The sequence below is a fragment of the Pectinophora gossypiella genome, chromosome 27 (assembly GCF_024362695.1).
Source record: "Pectinophora gossypiella chromosome 27, ilPecGoss1.1, whole genome shotgun sequence".
Lineage (NCBI taxonomy): Eukaryota > Metazoa > Arthropoda > Insecta > Lepidoptera > Gelechiidae > Pectinophora > Pectinophora gossypiella.
This window is the reverse complement of record NC_065430.1, coordinates 1,311,105-1,334,085: the sequence shown is the minus strand read 5'-3', so window position 1 is coordinate 1,334,085 and position 22,981 is coordinate 1,311,105. Positions and strand designations below refer to the sequence as shown.

General features: G+C 39.6%; 1 protein-coding gene across 2 annotated transcripts in view; it reads right to left on the bottom strand.

The window, feature by feature from the left end:
* The window catches only part of LOC126378812 (uncharacterized), a 55,889-nt gene that overhangs the window by 31,779 nt on the left and 1,129 nt on the right, over positions 1-22,981 (bottom strand). For both annotated transcript variants that reach the window (XM_050027222.1, XM_050027223.1), the window contains 6 exons: positions 21,966-22,068; positions 11,264-11,349; positions 9,262-9,396; positions 4,449-5,211; positions 1,925-2,052; positions 541-795 (listed from right to left, as the gene is read on the bottom strand). In XM_050027222.1, the coding sequence (XP_049883179.1) occupies positions 541-795; positions 1,925-2,052; positions 4,449-5,211; positions 9,262-9,396; positions 11,264-11,349; positions 21,966-22,042 (1,444 nt within the window). In that variant the 5' untranslated portion in view covers positions 22,043-22,068. The remainder of the gene's footprint in view (positions 1-540; positions 796-1,924; positions 2,053-4,448; positions 5,212-9,261; positions 9,397-11,263; positions 11,350-21,965; positions 22,069-22,981) is intronic.

Here is a 22,981-nt window from a genome sequence, read left to right as displayed (position 1 = left end):
TTTGAAGGAAAACATCGTGAGGAAATCCACATTAGTGATTAAATGTGTTTCAGAAGTAACCGATTACTTACATGTGTTTCGGAGGTATGAAACCTAACCTGCATTGGGCTGGTTTTCCCTTCGGGTTGGAAGGTTAGACAGGCAGTCATAAACAGCCTATATATCCCACTGCCTGCAGGCCTCCCGGCGTCAATCAACCGGAGGAGGTATGGAGCATACTCCACCACACTGCTCCACTGTGGGTTAGTGAAGGTGTTTTACGGCTAATAGCCGTGACCAACGGCTTAACGTGCCTTCCGAAGCACGGAATCATCTTACTTTTTCAGATAATCGGGTGATTAAAGCCTTGGAAAAGTCCTTACCAAACAAAGGACAGTCTCATGAAGTGATTTCGACTATGTCCCCATCGGGAATCGAACCCCAACTCTCTAACCACTAGACTACGGAGGCAGTAGCTTCTATAAAAAACCGGAACTGTCAAATCTTCAGGTTCGGTGAGCGGACCCTGTGAAAACGGATGATGATGATGATGTTGCTTACCTTCATTAGTTGAAGACTCCAGCTGACCATCACATCTTGTATCAACACCGCTATCCACTCTCAAATCTGTCAGGTGGCCATTTTGAAAATTATTATTTTCATTTTCATAATTATTATTTCTACTTTGCACATTATTATTCGTACTTGCAAGAAGAATATTATCGCTATATTTGTTTGTATCTTCGTCTTTTTGGTCTGTGTGTTTGTTCATTTGTTGCTCATGCTCTGGGTGAGTCTTCAGGAATGCCTCGTAAGCTGAAAATGGAAAATAAACCATAATAAATAGATTTACCAAAAATTAATTTTAATAAATAGTTTCTTTTTTGCCCGCTACAAGGTGAAATGAAATGAAATGAAACGAAACGAAACGAAACGAAATGAAATGAAATGAAATGAAAATATTGTTTATTGTATCCGATATAGGACTTAATTAGGTACATTCATTTAATTATAAATACAGACATATATTCAAACTTAGACCCAAATAAATCCATCTCTTAAAAACTGAGCAGAGGTCCCCAAACTAGGCACAGCCTGTATCTTGGGGAACCAAATTACAATTAGGTTGCTGAGTTTGTACGAATAAGGTAAAATGAAATGTAGGTAAGTATGCTAAAATTTAGGTTTACAAAGTTTCCCAAAGTTATCACAAAAATTAACGTATAACTTATATTAGCCAAATTAACTTAAATTAGTCAAAACTGCAAATATTTCAATGAGGTAAAGCATTGTGTAAATAAGAATTGCGTGGTGTTACGATGAGTGGTGTATCATCAAAAGGGTAGTAGGGCCTCCGTTTGATCATAATTTAGGTCAGAAAGATATTTTGTAAGTAATTAAAAAACCAGCTTGTTGGACTGTAGCTGATTTCATATTGCAAAGGTTCACAAATTTATTGTAAGTAGCGATATGAGCAAAGGCGGGAAATCGTTTCGCGAAAACGGTTTTTAGTATAGGTGTAGGTAATGAGAAAACGCAAAAATAATGGACCGACGATCTGGTGAAGGTCGCGGGAAGCCACTGGATGCGGGAAGCGCAGGACCGATCGTCGTGGAGATCCTTGGCGGAGGCCTATGCCCAGCAGTGGGCGTCGTACGGCTGATGATGATAAAGTAGATTTACTTTAGTCTTAAATCGTATGCGTCAGACGTCACACACACAAATGCGCGTATAAAGCAGCTAATGTTACACCATTGCGAACGGTCACGAGCATTATATATTATGTATACACTTTGGTACCATGTCACATTAACTTTTTTGGCAAATTGAACTGTAAGTCTCACTAAATGTCAAATATGTTAGTGCGACAGAGTCCTAAAGTGGATACATTATATTGCTCATGACTGTACATGGCATTGACTACTAGACCGGAAGTCTCACGTACCTTCGCAATATATCTGCTTAATAAACAGGCCTCCCTTAGAGTGGCCCACCCACACCACAGGCCTCCGCCCCACTCCCAGTGCCAGCAGCTGCTCCATCATCTGTTCTGCTCGCTCGTGGAGACACAGCCTGGGGACAGGAGACAGGGGCATTTTTAACACTTACAGGACACACCTGTACCATAAAGTAAAGAATAATACTACATATAGAACGGCAACTCTCCGCTTTCCGCTAGGTTAACCTCACCCCCTCGGACATAGTTTAGACCTTTGTATAAAGAAAACCAGGTATTATCCTCAAAAGTGACAGCTAACATTTCAAGGTTAGCCCAGCTGACGTCATCCCGCCCTGCGTTGCCATTTCGTATACCAGTAGTTTTAGTATGCAGTAGTTTTAGGCGGATGAGACGTTCGTTATGTAAACATTGACGATTCAAAGTGTAACTATGTTACCTACTGAATAAAGATATTTTTGAATTCATCACGCATCAATGTTTTTAGGTAAATTTAGCTTAGCTAGGTTTACCTCACCCCCTCGGTCTTACTTTAGTCTTCAATCGTATGGCGTCAGACGTCACACACACAGATGCGCGTGTACGATAACGTCAATGTGTAGTGTCTGTGTAAAACGAGGTGTTTTGTATGAAGTGTCCAGCGGTGAGAAGCTGCAGTAGTTTTAGGACGTTTGTTATGTAAAAATGACGATTCAAAGAGTAACTTTGTCTTAGTGACGTAATTATTTTCGTATTATTATGTTGGCAGTATGACACGCCGGCGTGGTCGACGATATCCCTCAATCAGCGCTCATCGCTATCGACCCACTAGGGTCGATTAATTCTTTCAAATATTTTTCCTCTCAGACGACGCCCTAAGCCGAGGTTCGCACCCAACTGGGCACTGGGTGAAAGCTTTCAGCGCTCCCCATTTGTCCGGCCAAGTAGTTAATGCCATCTGTGGCAAATTTACAATAAGTCATGTTAAAAAAAAAGTATGACATGCTCGACTCCAGTGAGTAAAGTCCTCAAGTCGAGGACATAAAAATGTGAACTTAAAATACCAAAATGCTCAGCTGACGCCGAGTCGAGTGAAGGAAGAGTTGAGTGAACATCTTAGAGTACTGGTATTAGTTTATTTTAGGTAACGGCCTCCGTGGTGGAGGTCCCGGGTTCGAACTCCGGTGGAGACATATCACAAAAATCACTTTGTGATCCCTAGTTTGGTCAGGACATTACAGGCTGATCACCTGATTGTCCAAAAAGTAAGATGATCCGTGCTTCGGAAGCACGTTAAGCCGTTGGCCCCGGTTACTACTCACTGATGTAAGTAAGTAGTCGTTACATGAGCCATGTCAGGGGCCTTTGGCGGCTCAATAATAACCCTGACACCAGGGTTGATGAGGTTGGTAATTCACCTTACAACCCACACGATAGAAGAAGATTTTAGGTAAGTGTTAAATATGCTAACCCAATTGTTTTTAAGTATACTATTTACTTTAATTAATTATTCACAGACAATACCTACTCTATTGAAAAGTTCATTAGTGTTCAGGGCCATAGCGACACAATTAATTGACTTTGTTTGTAGGTCGGTGTCTACTTATTTTATAAGCTATTTTTAATTGAATTTGCGTCGAAAACTTTAAGTATTCAAAATAGTCAAATTCAAAATTTTACTGTATTAAGTAGGTAAAATACAGAGCGCAGCTCTTGAATAAAGAGAGAGAAAAAATAGTTAAGTAAGTACTTACATAAAAATCAAAATCCTAAATTCTAAATCCTGGGAGTCCCAGGGAGTCTCATATCCCTGCTTTAAACGCGGTAAGAACTCGTTATTATGTGTTTTAATTACATACATAAACTCACGCCTATTTCCCACCGGTGTAAGCATAGACTATAGATTTCCATTTGTTTTGATCCTGACACACTTCTCTTACTTCCTCCACATTCATCAATCGCTTCATACACGCACGCCGGTTCAGAGTAGATCGTATTAAACCTTTTCTAAGGACATCTCCAATTTGGTCAATGTTAGTCCTCGGTCTTCCTCTGCCAGCCCTACCATCAACTTTCGCTTTATATACCGCTTTTGCAATTCTATTATCCTCCATCCGCTCTACGTGTCCAAACCAACCTAACATTCCCTTCTCGATCTTAGTCACTATATCGTCTTTTACATACATTTTTAAATTTAAATTTTTCAGATAATAAATTTAAAGCTCACGTGAAGCTTACTTTATGTAAAAAAGCTTATTATAAGATTAATGATTAAGTACCGAAATGATAAAAATGTCTGGTATTGAATGTGTTCCTCTAGTTATTAAATAACTTGTAATGTATGAACCTAACCTACATTGATTTAAAAGATGTGTTGCTGTTGCAGTTTCTTGTCATTTCTTCTCCTCAGCCATAACACCTTGCGAAATGACGTAAATTCAAAAATGTTACATTGACCCTCAACAAGTTTATCCATGATAATTACGTTGAATAGATGATTCTGATTTCTGACGTCTCTGACCACCTTTCTCACCTTTTGTTTTCCTTGATCCAAATCGGCCTCCAGAGATGCGGATCGCTCGTGTAGTTCACAGATATGACTCTGGCATCTGGGTAGTCCTCCCGTATCCAATCTTTAGGCCAACAGTGGGAGTAGCAGTTATCACAGATGCACCCACAACCCACCTCGCAATTCCTCTTCTCTTTCTTACAAATGCAATTACTTTCAGTGTCTTTATTAATCTTATTACTATTACTGTCATTATTATTCCCACTTGCATCATTATTAAACCCGTCTGCGTTATTATTTTTACTTTGTTCATTAAAATCACAGTTGTTATCACAGTTTTTGAATAAATCGCTAACAAATTTAGCTTGCGTTTCGTAATTATCGATTATTTCGACCTGACCCAAAAGGGTGTTATTGTAAAACTTCTCAGTAACGAACACGTCGTCTTGAGGCAAAATTTTCTTGATATTCTTATAAAATTTCTCTTCATTAAATGCTTCGGTAAAACTATTAATCGTACTTGAGGAATTATTAAAATTATTAACTGCGTTTGTGGAATTATTAAAACTACTTTCGTTAAAATTATTAGTGTCGAAGTTATCGTAACTATTAATAATGGTTATTTGGTTGTTGAAACTATTTTTGTTGTTTTCTTTTTCGTGTTGTTCGCAATGAGGGCAAGTGCAGGGTGCTGGGAGGTCTGTCGGTCTTCTGAGGTGGATTTTTTCTGGTCCAATGTGATATTTCGATCTCCATTCTCCCTGACGCCACGTGTTGCCCAAGGATCCTGTAAAGACGAAAATAAAATGATTATATTCATGTCATTCAGGGTCCACATAATACCAGCGTCGTGGTTCACGCCGGGACTTGTGCTGAGTGAGGCCCTTTTATCTCAGGACGTCCACCACCACCTTATGATCATTCGAATGAACATCCTCTACGCTTTTTAACCTAACTGTTTTGTGATTTTTTTATATTTATATTCTATTCGGCTAAGCCAATGTCAGACGCGCCAGTTCCTACTTGTTATCATAAATTAAGTATTGATGGTAATCTAATCCACAAACAAAATAGTGTGAATGCAAAGTCCATACATAGATAGATACCTGATTAAAATAAGATATCTACTTATTTCAATAGGCTAGTTTTCAACTAGACAAATCAGTTACTTTTTAGTAAACGTCAAAACACGAAATTACTATGGAATTTGTATGAAAAAGCACACTGTGACGTCATAGAAAAAGGAGACATACTTATTGGTGTTGATTCCTGTAGACACCATCTAATTTTATTTTAAGTTATACATTGTTTTAAGTTTACGCGGTTATTATCATAATTAAAGCACATAATGGTGCTAATTCCTGTAAATACCATCTAATTTTATTTTAAGTTATATCTGTCATTTTCTTATCCGCCGAAAAGGAAAGGGACGGGTAATCGACAAGCATAAAATTTATGGAACACACGTCAATTTTAAGCACAAATCTAAACCAACCGTCTAAAAATTTTACGTCAGTCAATAACCCGACACATTAATTTACTCATTCTTCCTAAAATTAAGAGCTGTGAATCATCCGTCCCTTTCCTTTTCGACGGATATGAAAATGACGGATATAAGTAACTTAAAATAAAATTAGGCGGTGTCTCCAGGAATCGGGGCCATTGTTTTAAGTTTACGCGGTTATTATCATAATTAAAGCACATAATAACGGGCTCTTACCGCGTTTAAATGGGGATATGAGACTCCCGATATTTCGACACTGTTGCAAGTGCCATGATCACAAGATGACCGATGAGATTGGAGTGAGTTTTAACGCGGTAAGAACCCGTTATTGGTGCTAATTCCTGTAAATACCATCTAATTTTATTTTAAGTTATATCTGTCCTTTTCTTATCCGCCGAAAAGGAAAGGGACGGGTAATCGACAAGCATAAAATTTATGGAACACACGTCAATTTTAAGCACAAATCTAAACCAACCGTCTAAAAATTTTACGTCAGCAATAACCCGACACATTAATTTACTCATTCTTCCTAAAATTAAGAGCTGTGAATCATCCGTCCCTTTCCTTTTCGACGGATACGAAAATGACGGATATAACCTAAAATAAAATTAGGCGGTGTCTGCAGGAATCGGGGCCAATATGGGCTTTAATTAAGTTATACCTGTCATTTTCTTATCCGCCGAAAAGGAAAGGGACGGATAATCGACGGGCATAAAATTTATGGAACACACGTCAATTTTAAGCACAAATCTAAAACAACAATAAAAAAATACATTGGCTAATAACCCGACAGAATTACGTTGACAGCACACGTCAAACGGTTTGTATACCAGCGAGAAACCTTTTAGTTTCGCCCAGGTTATTCATTAATTTACTCATTCTTTCTAAAATTAAGAGCTGTCAATCATCCGTCCCTATCCTTTTCGGCGGATAAGAAAATGACAGTTACTTATAACTTAAAATTAGGAGGTGTCTGTAGGAATTGGGGCCACTATTTTTATTAAAGTGCATTTAAATAAGTTAATAAATAGAAAAAAAGAAAAACTTTTTCGTTAGTTTTAGATCTGGGGGGTTAAAATGACCACATCAAAGCAATTCATTTAAGAAAGCAATATTGCTATTTGACATTTGTTTGCATTGCGCACTTACTTTTATATGCGCAAATGTCACTTTGCAATATTGCTTTCTTAGATGAATTGCTTCGATGTAGCCATTTTAACCCCCCTGTCTTTATTTAGTAGTCAATTCTGATTAGAAGACGTAATTGTGTCTGGGTGTAAAAAAAGGTCATCATCATAGATACCCAATAACAAATCTAAAAATGCATTTAGCCTTTAAAGTCCTTCAATTAAACGCGGGATATTCCCCGGACGGACGTATGAAAAATCCGGGGAAACCAGGACCTGCTTCTGCTGCACACTGCACAGAACCATGGTATAAGGACACCAGGTATGCTCAATCCTATGACAAGCCGCCATTGCTAGCCCATTGATGACGTAAGTGTTACCATTAAATTGGTATCTCCAACATTCCAAGGACGCGAATTTTATTAAGTATTGAAAATTACGTTAATTACTGACTAATGTATTTAATTACTAATATTTGTCACGTACTTATTCAAAAATCATTAAAACTGTACCTAAATATTTTACTAAAAGTACAAAATATCCTTGCAAAGTAAATTGAAAACATTGGACGTGGGTAATTTATTTTTTACGAAATGGCAACGCAAAATCGGATGACGTCAGCTGGGCTAACCTTGAAAATGCTAGCTGTTTTGAGCTTGTTTTTTTTTGACGTGACTTATTGTAGATTTGCCGCAGATGGCATTAACTACTTGGCCGGACAAATGGGGAGCGCTGAAGGCTCTCACCCGGTACAACGTTTAAGACAACAGGCCTGAGGGTGCCCAGTTGGGCACGAACCTCGGCTCAGGGCGTCGTTTGAGAGGAAAAATATTTGAAAGAATTAATCGACCCTAGTGGGTCGATAGCGATAAGCGCTGAATGAGGGAAATCGTCGACCACGCCGGCGGGGTCGGTATCGGGGTCCTGAAGTGTTTGGTGTCGTGAGCTGATTGGCTTCCTCTATGGCTAGAGTAATCGGGTCGTCGGGATCGTATATTACGTCCTTCGGACGCCGATACTTTTCAGTACCGTCCCTGAGCGGGATGTATTCGGAAGCCGCAGCTACCAGGGGATTTGGGCAGTTTTGAGCGCAAGTACCGTTCTTATACATGGACAGAACGAATGAATGCATAACAAGGAGGGACATCTTTGCTACATTATTCGCGTCAAGAGGAAACAATGTGATATTATGATTCAACATTCCTGTTGATCGTAACTGTTGCACAATGTGATGGTAATATTATGACTGTGTAGTCATTGCATTAACGGTCTCCGTGGTCCAGTGGTTGAGCGTTGGGCGCACGATCCGGAGGCCCCGGGTTCGAATCCCGGTGGGGAAATATCACAAAAAAAAACTTTGTGATGCCTAGTTTGGTTAGGACATTACAGGCTGATCACCTGATTGTCCGAAAGTAAGATGATCCGTGCTTCGGAAGGCACGTTAAGCCATCATCTCCCTAACCTCCGTGGTCCAGTGGTTGAGCGTTGGGCTCACGATCCGGAGGCCCCGGGTTCGAATCCCGATGGGGACATGTCACAAAAATAACTTTGTGATCGCTACTTTGGTTAGGATATTACAGGCTGATCACCTGATTGTCCGAAAGTAAGATGATCCGTGCTTCGGAAGGCACGTTAAGCCATCATCTCCCTAGCTTCCGTGGTCCAGTGGTTGAGCGTTGGGGAGGTATGTGACCTAACGTGTATTGGGCTGGTTTTCCCTTCGCGGGTTCGAAGGTCAGACAGGCAGTCGCTTCTGTAAAAAACCGGACCTGTCAAACCTTCAGGTTAATTAAGCGGACCCTGTGAAAATCGGGATAGTGCTAGGGAGGATGATACATACATACATACATAAACTCACGCCCGTAATCCCTAATGGGGTGGGCAGAGCCACAAGTCATCAAAGACAACTTGCAGCCACTGTTGATACGATGTCATAAGCTGGATATGATAAACCTTATGGTGATAAGGGATCAGCCTATCGCCCATAACATTAGGCCATCATGTTAGAGGACACAATCCCTCTGTCGGTTTTTACGAACACGGGAAGACAAGCAGCTGAACGAGTTCTATGTTTTTTATTTGCTCCCAGAACAGCATAGAAGCTAGCATAGAAGCTAGGGAGATCATGATCACGTTAAATCTGAGCAGCGCCATCTTTAGTTTTTGGAGCGTGGCCTGGGAAGCCCTCAGTATTGTATAATCTCACCATAGAGCCCGTGCACGAAGATGACGTCGATGTTATGTGTCTGTGGCTGATGGAGCACCACACACTCCACTCGGGGCTCCGGGTGCAGATGCTCCGTGCCAGCCGGGCGGGGCTTCACTGGCTTGGAGACTGTGCCTGGATCAAAAAAAGAACATTACATAAACTCACGCCTATTTCCCTCCGGGGTTAAGCAGATGCTATAGAATTCCATTTGCTTCACACTTCTCTTGCTTCCTCCACATTCATCTCGCACGCCGGTTCGGAGATCGTATTCAACCTTTTCTAAGGACAACTCCAATTTGGTCAATGTAAGTCCTTCTCGGTCTTCCTCAAACAAAAAGACATAAATTATTTGTTATATAGTTAGCCCCGATTCCTGCAGACACCTCCTAATTTTAATTTAAGTTATACCCGTCATTTTCTTATCCGCCGAAAAGGAAAGGGACGGGTGATTGACAACTGTTATTTTAAAATGAATGAATAACCCGGGCGAAATAGCAACTCAGGGTGGGATGACGTCAGCTGGGCTAACCTTGAAATGTTAGATGTCACTTTTGAGCATACCTGGTTTTCTTATACCAAGGTCTAAACTATGTCCGAGGGGGTGAGGTAAACCTAGCTCAGCTGCTGGTGGGGAGCGGAGAGTTGCCGTTCTATATTTAGTATTTATTCCTTACTCTATGCTTATACTATCTAATCACACTCTAGCCATAGAGGCGGCCAATCAGCTCGCGACACCAAACACTTCAGGACCCCGATACCGATCCCGCCGGCGTGGTCGACGATTTCCCTCACTCAGCGCTTATCGCTATCGACCCACTAGGGTCGATTAATTCTTTCAAATATTTTTCCTCTCAGACGACGCCCTGAGCCGAGGTTCGCGCCCAACTGGGCACCCTCAGGCCTGTTGTCTCAAACGTTGTACCGGGTGCGAGCCTTCAGCGCTCCCCATTTGTCCGGCCAAGTAGTTAATGCCATCTGCGGCAAATCTACAATAAGTCACGTCAAAAGAAAACTACCTAATCACAGTACATGTCGTAATTATCTAATCTGTTCTCATTTCGTGCACTTAATAAACATAACCTTGAGTGGTCAAAGATCTCTTTATCACCAGTCGTACAAGGTCACTGCCGTCAAGCTACAAGTACAGACATCAGTCGGGTCTACATGACAACCGCGCCGCGGGCGACGCGAATTATATCGAGCGCTTAGACTAATAAACGCATGGTATAAGAAGACCAGGGGGGTTAAAATGGCCATATCGAAGCAATTCATCTAAGAAGCCAATATTGCAATTTGACATTTGCGTATATAAAAGTAAGAGCGCAATGCAAACAAATGTCAAATAGCAATATTGCTTTCTTAGGTGAATTGCTTCGATGTGGCCATTTTAACCCCCCAGGTATGCTCGAAACTGACAGCCAGCATTTCAAGGTTAGCCCAGCTGACGTCATTCGACCCTGTGTTGCCATTTCGTAAAAATAAATTACCCACGACCATTGTTTTTAATTTAATTTGCAAGGAAATTTTGGTCTTTTAGTAAAATATTTACGTACGGTTTTATATTATGTGACAAATAATAGTAATTAAATGCATTAGTCAGTAATTCACTTAATTTTCAATAATAAAATTTACGTCCTTGGAACGTTGGAGATGCCAATTTAATGGTAACACTTACGTCATCAAAGGGCTAGCAATGGCGGCTTGTCATAGGATTGAGCATACCTGGTCTTCTTATACCATGAATAAACGATACGAATGCTATCTACGTATATGGACGTCAAACGGATATTGGTCGAAGCGTTCAATATAATTCGAGCCGCGCGCGGCGCGGTTGTCATGCAGACACAAACTGATCAACATAATAATATACATAACATAAACAGCCTATATACGTCCCACTGCTGGGCACAGGCCTCCCCACACTCAACCGGAGGGGGGGCATACTCCACCACGCTGCTCCCTTGCGGGTTGGTGGAGGTGTTTTTGATATGTCACTTACCACTTGATATCGGGGGCAGCGGCGCGGTCATCAGACGATGTAGGAGTTCCGTTGCCGTTCGCCAGAGGCAGGAGACGCACCAGCGCCTGCGACAAACAGGATACAGTTAACATTCTTCTTCTTCTTCTATCGTGTGGGTTGTGAGGAGGATTACCAACCCCATCAACCCTTGTATCAGGGTTACTATCGAGCCGCCAAAGGCCCCTGACATGGCTCATGTCACGACTACCTATTAACTTACATTAGTAAGTAGTAACCGGGACCAACGGCTTAACTTGCCTTCCGAAGCACGGATCATCTTACTTTCGGACAATCATAATGTCCTAACCAAACTAGGGATCACAAAGTGATTTTTATGATATCTCCCCACCGGGGTTCGAACCCAGGGCCTCCGGATCGTGAAACCACCTCTCAACCACTGGACCACAGATGCCGGTCTCTTCTTCTCGTCTGGTTTGTGAGGTGGAATACCATCCTCATCAATCCTGGTGTCAGAGTTATGATTGAGCCGCCAAAGGCCCCTGACATGGCTCATGTAACACATATACAGTCGTGAGCTTAATGTTAGAGTACTTTTGGATGGCAACGAATCAGTCACTCAGTCCTTAGATCATTTCAATGAGTGGGTATATGTGACCTGTCACACAAGTAGGGTGCTCAATTGAGATGGTTTCGCCAATTGACTCGCTATTTTGAGCCGTCCAGTCGCTGATCATAGAAACAAGGAAGATATGCGCGTCAGTCCGCATTGCGCATGTGCTCAAAGTTACTTATTCTTTACCTTTTTAAAATTGTATGCATACGTTTTTACAATAAAATACCAGATAATGAGATGAGGAGCTCGGCGGTGGCGCAGCGGTAAACGCGCTCGGTCTACGATTGTTGAAGTTAAGCAACTTTCGCAAAGGCCAGTCATAGGATGGGTCACCACAAAAAAAAAGTTTTCATCTCGAGCTCCTCCGTGCTTCGGAAGGCACGTTAAGCCGTCGGTCCCGGCTGCATTAGCAATCGGTAATAACCATCAATCCGCACTGGACCCGCGTGACGGTTTAAGGCCCGATCTTCCTATCCATCCATAGGGAAGGCCCGTGCCCCAGCAGTGTGGACGTTGATGGGCTGATGATGATGAGATAATATTTTAAATTTGTCAGAAAATAAATTTAAAGCTCACGTGAAGCTTACTTTATGTAAAAAAGCTTATTATAAGATTAATGATTACTTAAATGATAAAAATGTCTGGTACTGAATGTGTTCCTCTAGTTATTAAATAACTTGTAATGTATACTGTCATTGATTTAAAAGATGTGTTGCTGTTGCATTTTCTTGTCATTTCTTCTCCTCAGCCATAACACGTTGCGAAATGACGTACTTAGATTCAAAAATGTTACATTGACCTTCAACAAGTTTAATCCATGATAATTACGTTGAATAAATGATTCTGATTTCAGCAGACGGTTCAGTTTTTTACAATGAAGTGCGTTGTGGTGTTGTTTATATTCTGTGGCTCTCGATTTGCTTATTATTAGGTATTTTGCGTGTAATATTACAGGGTGTTAGTAACATCGTAACGAACACTGAGGGGGATGATTCAGACCATGATTCTGAGTTAATATCAAGTGGAATTTTCAGTCGCAAAATTCATGTTGAGTCATCCCTCTCAGTATTCGTTACGATGTCACTTACACCACGTACAAGTACGTATGGGTGTTAGTGACACCGTAACAATACTGACGGGGATGATTCAGACCATGATTCTGAGTTGATAACAAGTGAAATTATCTCTAAATGAACATTTAATTTAAATTATTTTCAGTTCCATACTTTTGCGATAGAAAATTCCGCTTGATATCAACTCAGAATCGTGGTCTGCATCACCTGTCAAAGTTTTCGTTACGATGCCACTAACACCTAATATTGTTTTGTGCATATTTCGCGTCCATCGACTATGCTCCCGCGGTATCTATCTAGAACTCTGTGCATACTGTTCAACGCGATAATAGTGAATATTTGTTAGATGTGGCAATATTGAGGTCAGCTCCGAATAGAATGATGTGGACGAGTTATCAGACAATAGACCCACGCGTTGTGATGTGTAGGTAATCGGTTGACCTAATAAAAAGAAAATAAAATGTGTTGTATTTTATTATTTTGGCTCCTATTTCAGCCGCTGGTGAGGAGCGGAGAGTTACCGTTCTACACGTAGTATTATTCTTTATTCTTCTTCTAATCATGTGGGTTGTGAAGTGGAATACCAGCCTCATCAACCCTGGTGTCAGGGTTATAATTGACCCGCCAAAGGCCCCTGACATGGCTCATGTAAATCACTCACTTACATCAGTAAGCAGTAACCGGGACCAACGGCTTAACGTGCCTTCCGAAGCACGGATCATCTTACTTTTGGACAATCAAATGGTCAGCCTGTAATGTTGTAACCAAATTAGGGATTACAAAGTGATTTTTGTGATTTGTCCCCACCGGGATTCGAACCCGGGACCTCCGGATCGTGAGCACAACGCTCTCCCACTGGACCACGGAGGCCATTACGACCAAAATTAGGTAAGTACTTATTAAAAAAAAAAGAAGATTTATTTTTTGTATTTTTAACAACAAATACGAAATCAATCAGGAATCAGAATCATTTATTCAATGTAATTATCATGGAAAACTTGTTGAAGGTCAATCTATCTGTCATTTTTTTATCCGCCGAAAAGGAAAGGGACGGGTAATCGACAAGCATACAATTTATGGAACACACGTCAATTTTAAGCACAAATCTAAAACAACCGTCTAAAAATTTTACATTGGCCCATTACCCGACAGAATTAAGTTGACAGCACACGTCAAACGGATTGCATACCAGTGGGATACCTTTTTGATTCGCCCGGGTTATTCATTCATTTACTCATTCTTCCTAAAATTAAGAGCTGTCAATCATCCGCCCCTTTCCTTTTCGGCGGATAAGAAAATGACAGGTATAACTTAAAGTAAAATTAGGAGGTGTCTGCAGGAATCGGGGCCATTATCAAAACGTCCAAATGTGTGTGTGACGTCTGTGGGCTGCTATCTTTGGCTGCTAATTACAATAAGTACCTAATTCTAACCGTTTTTACATACCTAGGTAGGTAGTACTACTTACAAATAATGCTCTTATAATAAGGTTTAAGATACTTTATTTCTCAAAAGAATACATTTGATTCGCTTACTGAGAAACAATCAATTTCATAATATAGTAGTTTAAACAACATTGGAATTGGACTAAGGTAGGTAGGTAATTACTTAAATATCATTCAGAGACTTACTATACTAATTAGTAGGTAGGTATCTGTGTTCCATATGCGTCGACACTTTAATTGTTCCATCCACCAGCAACACATATATAATAATAATCAGTTAATTTTTATTTAATTATTTACCTCACAAACAAGTAATTTTGATCAATGAAGGTTCACAATGTAGGCTTTACTTCCTTACTCTATGCTAGAGTGGAAAATAGCTTAATCATGTTGACTAGCTAAGTATTATACTGCTGTTACACGAGTGTGTAAAACGGTGATTGTCAAGGACGGGAAACCTTATACTGCAACCATACTCGCGTCACTTCACTATTAACTTACTGTTAAAATGTGTGTGGACTGATTATTTCACCACTCGCAAACTGTATTAAAGAAAACGCTGATTGTTTTGCCACTTCGTATATAATTCGGTTTAAGTGGATAATTACAAACGTTACAAACACGTCCGACAATAAGAGAAGTTCGATGAATACAAAATTTATTTAAAAATAGTGAAGAATGAATATTTTTTATAACTTTTTTTTAAAAGGTATTTTTATGTTGCAATTGTCAACACTTACTAGGTATAATTAAAACACATAATAACGGGTTCTTACCGCGTTTAAATGGGGATATGAACCCGTTATTATGTGTTTTAATTATGATAATAACCGCGTAAACTTAAAACAATGTATACTACAATGTATAGTACTTACTAGGTATGTCTTTCTACTGTATAATTCTAAATGTCCTCTAGCCCTCGTTGACTTCTGCACAATATCCCAGGAAGAGGAAATGACTGAAAACCAGCGCTGGATGGCGCCACAGCATGGCTCCATCGCAGCACAAGCTGAGCTATTTCCTTTTGCCCGTATTCGCAATATTCATAATTACCTAGTTCATATAGCGAATGTAAATTGTTACTGGCAATAAATTTATTTTATTCTTATTCTTATTATAAAGAACGTGGTAAATACTCTTTGTGAAGTGTGTTTTATTATAAATTCCAGGAGCAATAACAATCGCGAACGTGGGCATAGCGATGCTGGAGCCGAGCCTGCCGATTTGGATGGCTGACACCATGGAGGCACGCCGTTGGCAGCAAGGAGTCGCCTTCCTGCCTGCCAGCATCTGTTACCTCATTGGTAAGTACAGTAATTTTTTTTTGACGTGACTTATTGTAGATTTGATGATGGCATTAACTAGTTGGCCGGACAAATGGGGAGCGCTGAAGGCTCTCACCCGGTACAACGTTTAAGACAAAAGGCCTGAGGGTGCCCAGTTGGGCGCGAACCTCGGCTCAGGGCGACGTCTGAGAGGAAAAAATATTTGAAAGAATTAATCGCACACGCCAAAGGATCACATATACGTATAAGCGAGATCCCTATTTTATTCACCCGGGTTATTCTTTCATTTTAAAAATAACAGTTGTCAATCCGTCCCTTTACTTTTCGGCGGATAAGAAAATGACAGATATAACTTAAAATTAGGAGGTGTTTGCAGGAATCGCGGCCATTTTGTCGCCGTCCTTAATTACAAATCTAATTATTAATACATTAGGTCAAGGAAACGTAAATCATTTAAATCCGTTTACTTATACAGGGTGTTAGTGACATCGTAACGAAAACTTTGAGGGACGATTCAGACCGTGATTCTGAGTTGATATCAAGTGGAATTTTCTATTCTAATAATTAGGGTCTATTCATCCATACTCTTTCTCCTATCCCTTTAAATAAATAAAGTAATAAATTATTAATAAGGAATAACGATTCATAATAATAGTGATTGTCTTTGGGTGCACTCCCATAGTGCATACAGGGATAATCGCCGGTTGGTGTCACATCACATTTAGATTAAATTGTCTTAAGGGGCCTCTACGTGTTGGCTTCGGCCCCACGCACGCCTTCCAAAAGTCCGGGACTCCATAGTCCCGAGATATGGAATTGACAAACATAATAGGTAATATAAATTACACTTTATTGCACACAAATTCACAAAACATTTACAGGATAAACTTATTCTAAGGTGGGCAAAGGCGGCCTTATCGCTAAGAGCGATCTCTTCCAGACAACCTTCGGCAGAGGATATAGTACACTTGTACAGCCTGCAATGTAGCGCCAAAAAAGTAAAATAAAACAAGAGAAAAAAATATTATATATAATAAATAAATATTATATTATATTATATTATATATAATACTACTATATAATACTTTGTTTTAATTTACTTTTTTTTAAATTTAATTTAATTTTATTTTTTAAATTTATTTTTTAATAATAATTGATAATAATTTTTTACCAATATGTTGTAGATAAAATTATCTCTGAAGTAAATTAATGCATTGTTTTAACTTACTCGTGTTCAAAAAGTGCAAAGTGCATAATATAATACCTATTGTAGCTTTGAAGGTCAACTCGGTGTTATATTTGGTTTCTATAGCGTTCCCTACTTGGCTAGACAAATGGGGAGCGAGCGCTGGGGACTTAAACTATAGCCGACTTGCCTAGAGTGCACAGAAATGACAATAAATTACCAATACTTAGTTAAAAAATAAACTACCAATGTTTTTAATTTACTTTGCAAGGAAATTTTGGTCTTTTAGTAAAAGATTTACGTACAGTTGTAATAATATATGTGACAAGTAATAGTAAGTAACTAAATACAATAGTCAGTAATTAATTTTCAATAATAAAATTTACGTCCTTGAAATGTTGGAGATATAGTTAATGGGCTGGTGATGATGATGATTTATTATTACAACATCAGCATTTTCCCGTTTCTCACGGGGTCATTTAATTTTCAATAATAAAATTTTGTCCTTGGAATGTTGGAGATACGAATTTAATGGTAACACTTACGCCATCAATGGGCTAGCAATGGCGGCTTGTCATAGGATTGAGCATACCAGCATGAGCAAAGTATTCCACATTGAATGGATAGTATGACGTCACTCGTTATCCGCTCGCCGCCATGTTAGTTTTATCTCGGTTCAACGACCTCTGGCATTGTGGCATAGATCCAACAATCCAGCATGCGCACGAGTTCCGAAACTATACGAAATGTGATATATTTGCGTTTTCAATGATGAGGTAGTGGTTGCCAAGAGCTACGGGGACACATGTAGAAAAGATCACGCCTTTTTTTTTTTGTAACGAAGGGGAAATTCTCATGGATACCTCGCCACCCGGGGGAGCGACGAGGTTATGTCGGACTCCTACCGACTAAAACCCCTCCGATGGCCCTCTGCTGTGCACGTCGGGGAGCTCCGGGATCTCTGTCGAACGCACCGGTGCTCCCCTCGCACTTGCTTTCACTAAAGCGCGTCCCGGGGTAGATCCCCACCCCTACGCCATCCCAGTTTTACGGCGATGCGAGGCCATATCGCATTGCCGTCCATCCCGGAGATCGTGTGTTGAGTGGTTCGGGCCCCCGCCCTTATCACTCACGATCCCCAGTGTCCCCTTTCAGTCGCCTCTTACGACAGGCAGGGGGTACCGTGCGTACATTCTTGCGCCCGGAACTACAGGGCGGTGTAGAAAAGATCACGCCTAGCCCAAGGAGGGACTATCCAATCGACGTTCCCCAAACACACGATAGATGGCGTTGTTCACTTTTAACGTGATAATTACCCCCACATCGTAATTCATGTAAGCGTCATATAAACGTCCCCTAATGAGGGAAATAGTCGACCACGCCGGCGGGGTATCTGGGCCTCACACGAGAGAAGAAGGTATTAAAACACGTTAGATCATATACGTACGACATTTTTTTTTATTTTGACAGTAAAGCATTTGACACATACGGTCACGAGCATTAATATGTATGTATACACTTTGGTGCCATGTCACATTAACTTTTTTGACAATGGTGCTAATTCCTGTAAATACCATCTAATTTTATTTTAGGTTATATCTGTCATTTTCTTATCCGCCGAAAAGGAAAGGGACGGGTAATCGACAAGCATAAAATTTATGGAACACACGTCAATTTTAAGCACAAATCTAAAACAACCGTCTAAAAATTCGCCCGGGTTATTCATTTATTTACTCATTCTTCCTAAAATTAAGAGCTGTCAATCATCCGTCCCTTTCCTTTTCGGCGGATAAGAAAATGACAGGTATAACTTAAAGTAAAATTAAGAGATGTCTGCAGGAATCGGGGCCAATATGAACTTTAAGTCTCACTAAATGACAAATATGATAGTGCGACAGAGTCCTAAAGTGGGTACATTATATTGATCATGACTGTACATCAATCTTTTTTAAAAACCATAAAGAAAGAACACATTTAAATCTTCTTTCTTAACATTCACTCGAGGTTCTAGTAACGCGAGAAGCCTTGGTTTGAATAGCGGCGTCGTCATCATGTCGGCAGTATTCTTTTCTGACGACACCTGCTTGGCAACCAATTTGGGATTTTCAACGCTTTTAATTTAATTTAATACGTTCATTTAATTTAATCTATTTTTATTTTATTTAATACGACATTTTTTTACGTTTTATTTAATACACACGTTTTATTTTATTTAATACGACATTTTTTACGTTTTATTTAATATGAAATTTTTTTACGTTTTATTTAATACATACATTTTATTTTATTTACTTAATACATTTTTTTATTTTGTCAGTAAAACATTGACATACCTACAACAATATTTTTTAAAAACCATAAAGTAAAGAACACATTTAAATCTTCTTTCTTAACAGAACGGACATAGCTACAGCGTAAATGTGTGTTTACATTTACGTAGGTACATATTACGACATTACTAGTTAATATACTTATGTCCAAATTCGTTTATGTAACACCGACCAAACAGCTTCGATCGTCCTATTAACGCCACGAAGGTCAGTTTCACTATAAGTTATGTATCTTAGATGTTCGTTGACCAAAACCTGCTTTTCTTAATTGTATACTTTCTTTATACGACCTCCGTGGTCCAGTGGTTGACCGTTGGGCTCACGATCCGGAGGTCCTGGGTTCGATTCCCGGTGGGGACATAACACAAAAATGACTTTGTGGTCCCTAGTTTGGTTAGAACATTACAGGCTGATCACATGATTGTCCGAAAGTAAGATGATCCGTGCTTCGGAAGGCACGTTAAGCCGTTGGTTCCGGTTACTACTTACTGATGTAAGTAAGTAGTCGTTACATGAGCCATGTCAGGGTCTTTGGCGGCTCAATAGTAACCCTGACACCAGGGTTGATGAGGTTGGTGCTCCACCTCACAACCCACACGATAGATGAGGAGGACTTTCTTTATAATATTTTTACGGAAGTGGGTTTCGGGATTTCCCTCATTCAGCGCTCTCAGAAGACGCTCTGATCCAAATATCAAGTACTTAACAGTTATTTTTTATATGCCGCTAGTATTTCACTTCACAACCCACACACCAGAAGAAGACGAAGATTAATTTCGGAGAAAACTTCTACTCCGAACCCCAAACGAATTAACTCAAAAGTCCGCGTAAACTTTCGGGTTATGAAGTGGCTTGTTGGCACGAAGCGAAAATAGATAGGTACACTTTGATTATAATAACACTGTCGCGAACTTAATGCGATCATTAACCACAAAACACCACTTCGTATTAATTATTTGGATTATTCAATGAAGAAAGCAACTGTCCCGTTCCCGTTTCCCGCCAAAAAGCCTTTCATTTTTTATTTTTTTTTTGTTTTGGTTTTCCCCGAAGGGTAAGGCAAAGGGAACTATGCCCATACAGCCATGTCTGACGGTTTTTTTTTTGCTTGATGATTAATGAAATGATAAAAGGTGATGATGATGAAACCTAAGCCCTCACCCTCGGAGTAGACTCCTACTTCGAACCCCAAATGAATTAACTCAAAAGTCCGCATAAACTTTTGAGCTATGAAGCGGCTTCCTGGCACGAAGCGAAAATAGGCAGATACACTTTGTTTATTGAATTCTCCAATATAATAACACTCGCAAATGTCTTCCGACTAACTTAATGCGATCGCTAACCACAAAACACCACTTCGTATTAATTATTGAGATCATTCAATGAAGAAAGCAACTGTCTCGTTCAAGTTTCCCGCCAAAAAGCCAAAAAGCCTTTTAATAGAGAACCCGAATTTACAGAAGATGAAAAAAAACACAAAGAGTTCGTATTATTTTATTCTAACATTCCGTCGCCCTTTTCTGTCACGTGTGTTGGCACGTTTTACTGGGCCAGAGTTATTTTTTTGTCATAATCAGTAGCGTTCGTAGTGTTGGGTTGTTACCAGGAAAATTCCCGGGAAATTTCCCAATTCCGAGGGAAAAATTCCCATTACGTAGGAAAATATTTTTAAGTCATATTTTTAAAATATTTTTTATTTAAGTATTTCCGACAAGATCATTTTAGTATAATGTAAATCTATTGTGAAATGACCTCAATTTTAAAACAATCGATAGTAGGTTAATATTGCTACACATAGGTATCTGATATAAATCCGTATAAAGATAATGGCCTCGATTCCTGCAGACACCTAATTTTATTTTAAGTTATCATTTTCTTATCCGCCGAAAAGGAAAGGGACGGATGATTATCAACAAGTTAATTTTAAAATGAATGAATAACCCGGGCGAATTAAATAGGCATCTCGCTGGTATGCAATCAGTTTGACGTGCTGTCTACTTAATTCTGTCGAGTTATTGGTCGATGTAAATTTTTAGTCGGTTGTTTTAGATTTCTGCTTAAAATTAACGTGTTTTCCATAAATTTTATGCCTGTCTATTAAGTACCCTTTCTTTTTCAATCTTCTCTTTAATCTGTTCCACGTAAGCTCTTCTAGGTCTTCCCCTTCCTCTCTTTCCTTGTAGCTTTCCTTCTATGATGTTTTTAATAAATTCGTCGTGTCTTATTAAGTGTCCAATCATCTTGCTTCTTCTGTCCTCAATAACTCTCAATATTTGCCTCTTTTCCCTTACGAGAGCCTTCAGCGCTCCCCATTTGTCCGGCCAAGGAATTAATGCCATCTAGCAGTTCATCATTAGTAACTCATATTATGTTGGTGTTCATATTGTGTACATCAGATTAGATAAACCTCACGCGTGCTAGTAAGATAAACCCCGTTTTAGGTTAAAACAGATAATGATTATGATAATGAACGCTGAATGGCTTCTAAGACGAAGGCCCCGATTCCTTAATAAAATAAACACCAGAAAATCTCCGCGAGCAAATATTTTTATTATCATCATCTCCAGCATTATCCTGATTCTCACAGGGTCCGCTTACCTAACTTGAAGATTTGACAGGTCCAGTTTTTTACAGAAGCGACTACCTGTCTGACCTTCGAAACCGCGAAGGAAAACCAGCCCAATATAGGTTAGTTCACATACCCCCGAAAATGCTGGATTCGAACCTGCGACCTATATATGTTTAAAGTATGTTAGTGATAACAATTGTAAATTAAATATTACTCACACCAAAGCAACCAGATACGGGTGCAGTTTGGCATTGCCGCCATCTTGGGCGATGGTGACGTCACCGGAAGCCGCCATCTTGGACGATTACCGCGCGCGGGAACCTGTGAAATTGCGGTTATTTATCAAATCGTTGAGTGACTTTTTAAAATGCTGCCTTTAGAAATTAATTGGTACATACATATCTTCTATCGTGAGGGTTGTGAGGTGGATCACCAACATCATCAACCCTGGTGTCAGGGTTACTATTGAGCCGCCAAAGGCCCCTGACATGGCTCATGTAACGACTACGTACTTACCACAATAAATTAGTAACCGGGACCAACGGCTTAACTTGTCTTCCGAAGCACGGATCATATTACTTTCGGACAATCCAGTGATCAGCCTGTAATGTCCTAACCAAACTAGCGATCACAAAGTGATTTTTTGTGATAATGTCGCCACTGAGATTTGAATCCACCTCTCAACCTACATGATAAGAAGAAGGGACTGTTCCCGAAGTGGGAATATTCCGGAGATCGGCACATTAACATACATTATTCCAGATTCTGACAATAGGTGTTTTATGTTTGTTTAGCAACTAATTGTGAATAGAATTAGGAAATAACAGTGTCAACCCAACAGGGCTAATACGCGCAAATGCAATGTGATAAAATAATCGATCGATTCAATACATTTTGTCAAAATCGATAAGTTTCTTTTATTTATTTATCTAGATAGGTATACCAACAGTACGGTCACGAGCATCTACAATAAGTCACGTCAAAAAAAAAAAAAGGTCACGAGTATTAATATGTATACACTTTGGTAGCATGTCACATTAACTTTTTTGACAAATTGAACTGTAAGTCTCACTAAATGTCAAATATGTTAGTGCGACAGAGCCCTAAAGTGGGTACATTATATTGCTCATGACTGTACACATATTGTAAAGTTATAAAATTAGTTTTTGTATATTTGCTCCAATTAGAGGTACACACTGCATTCACAATTAGGTACAACAACAAAACCTATATA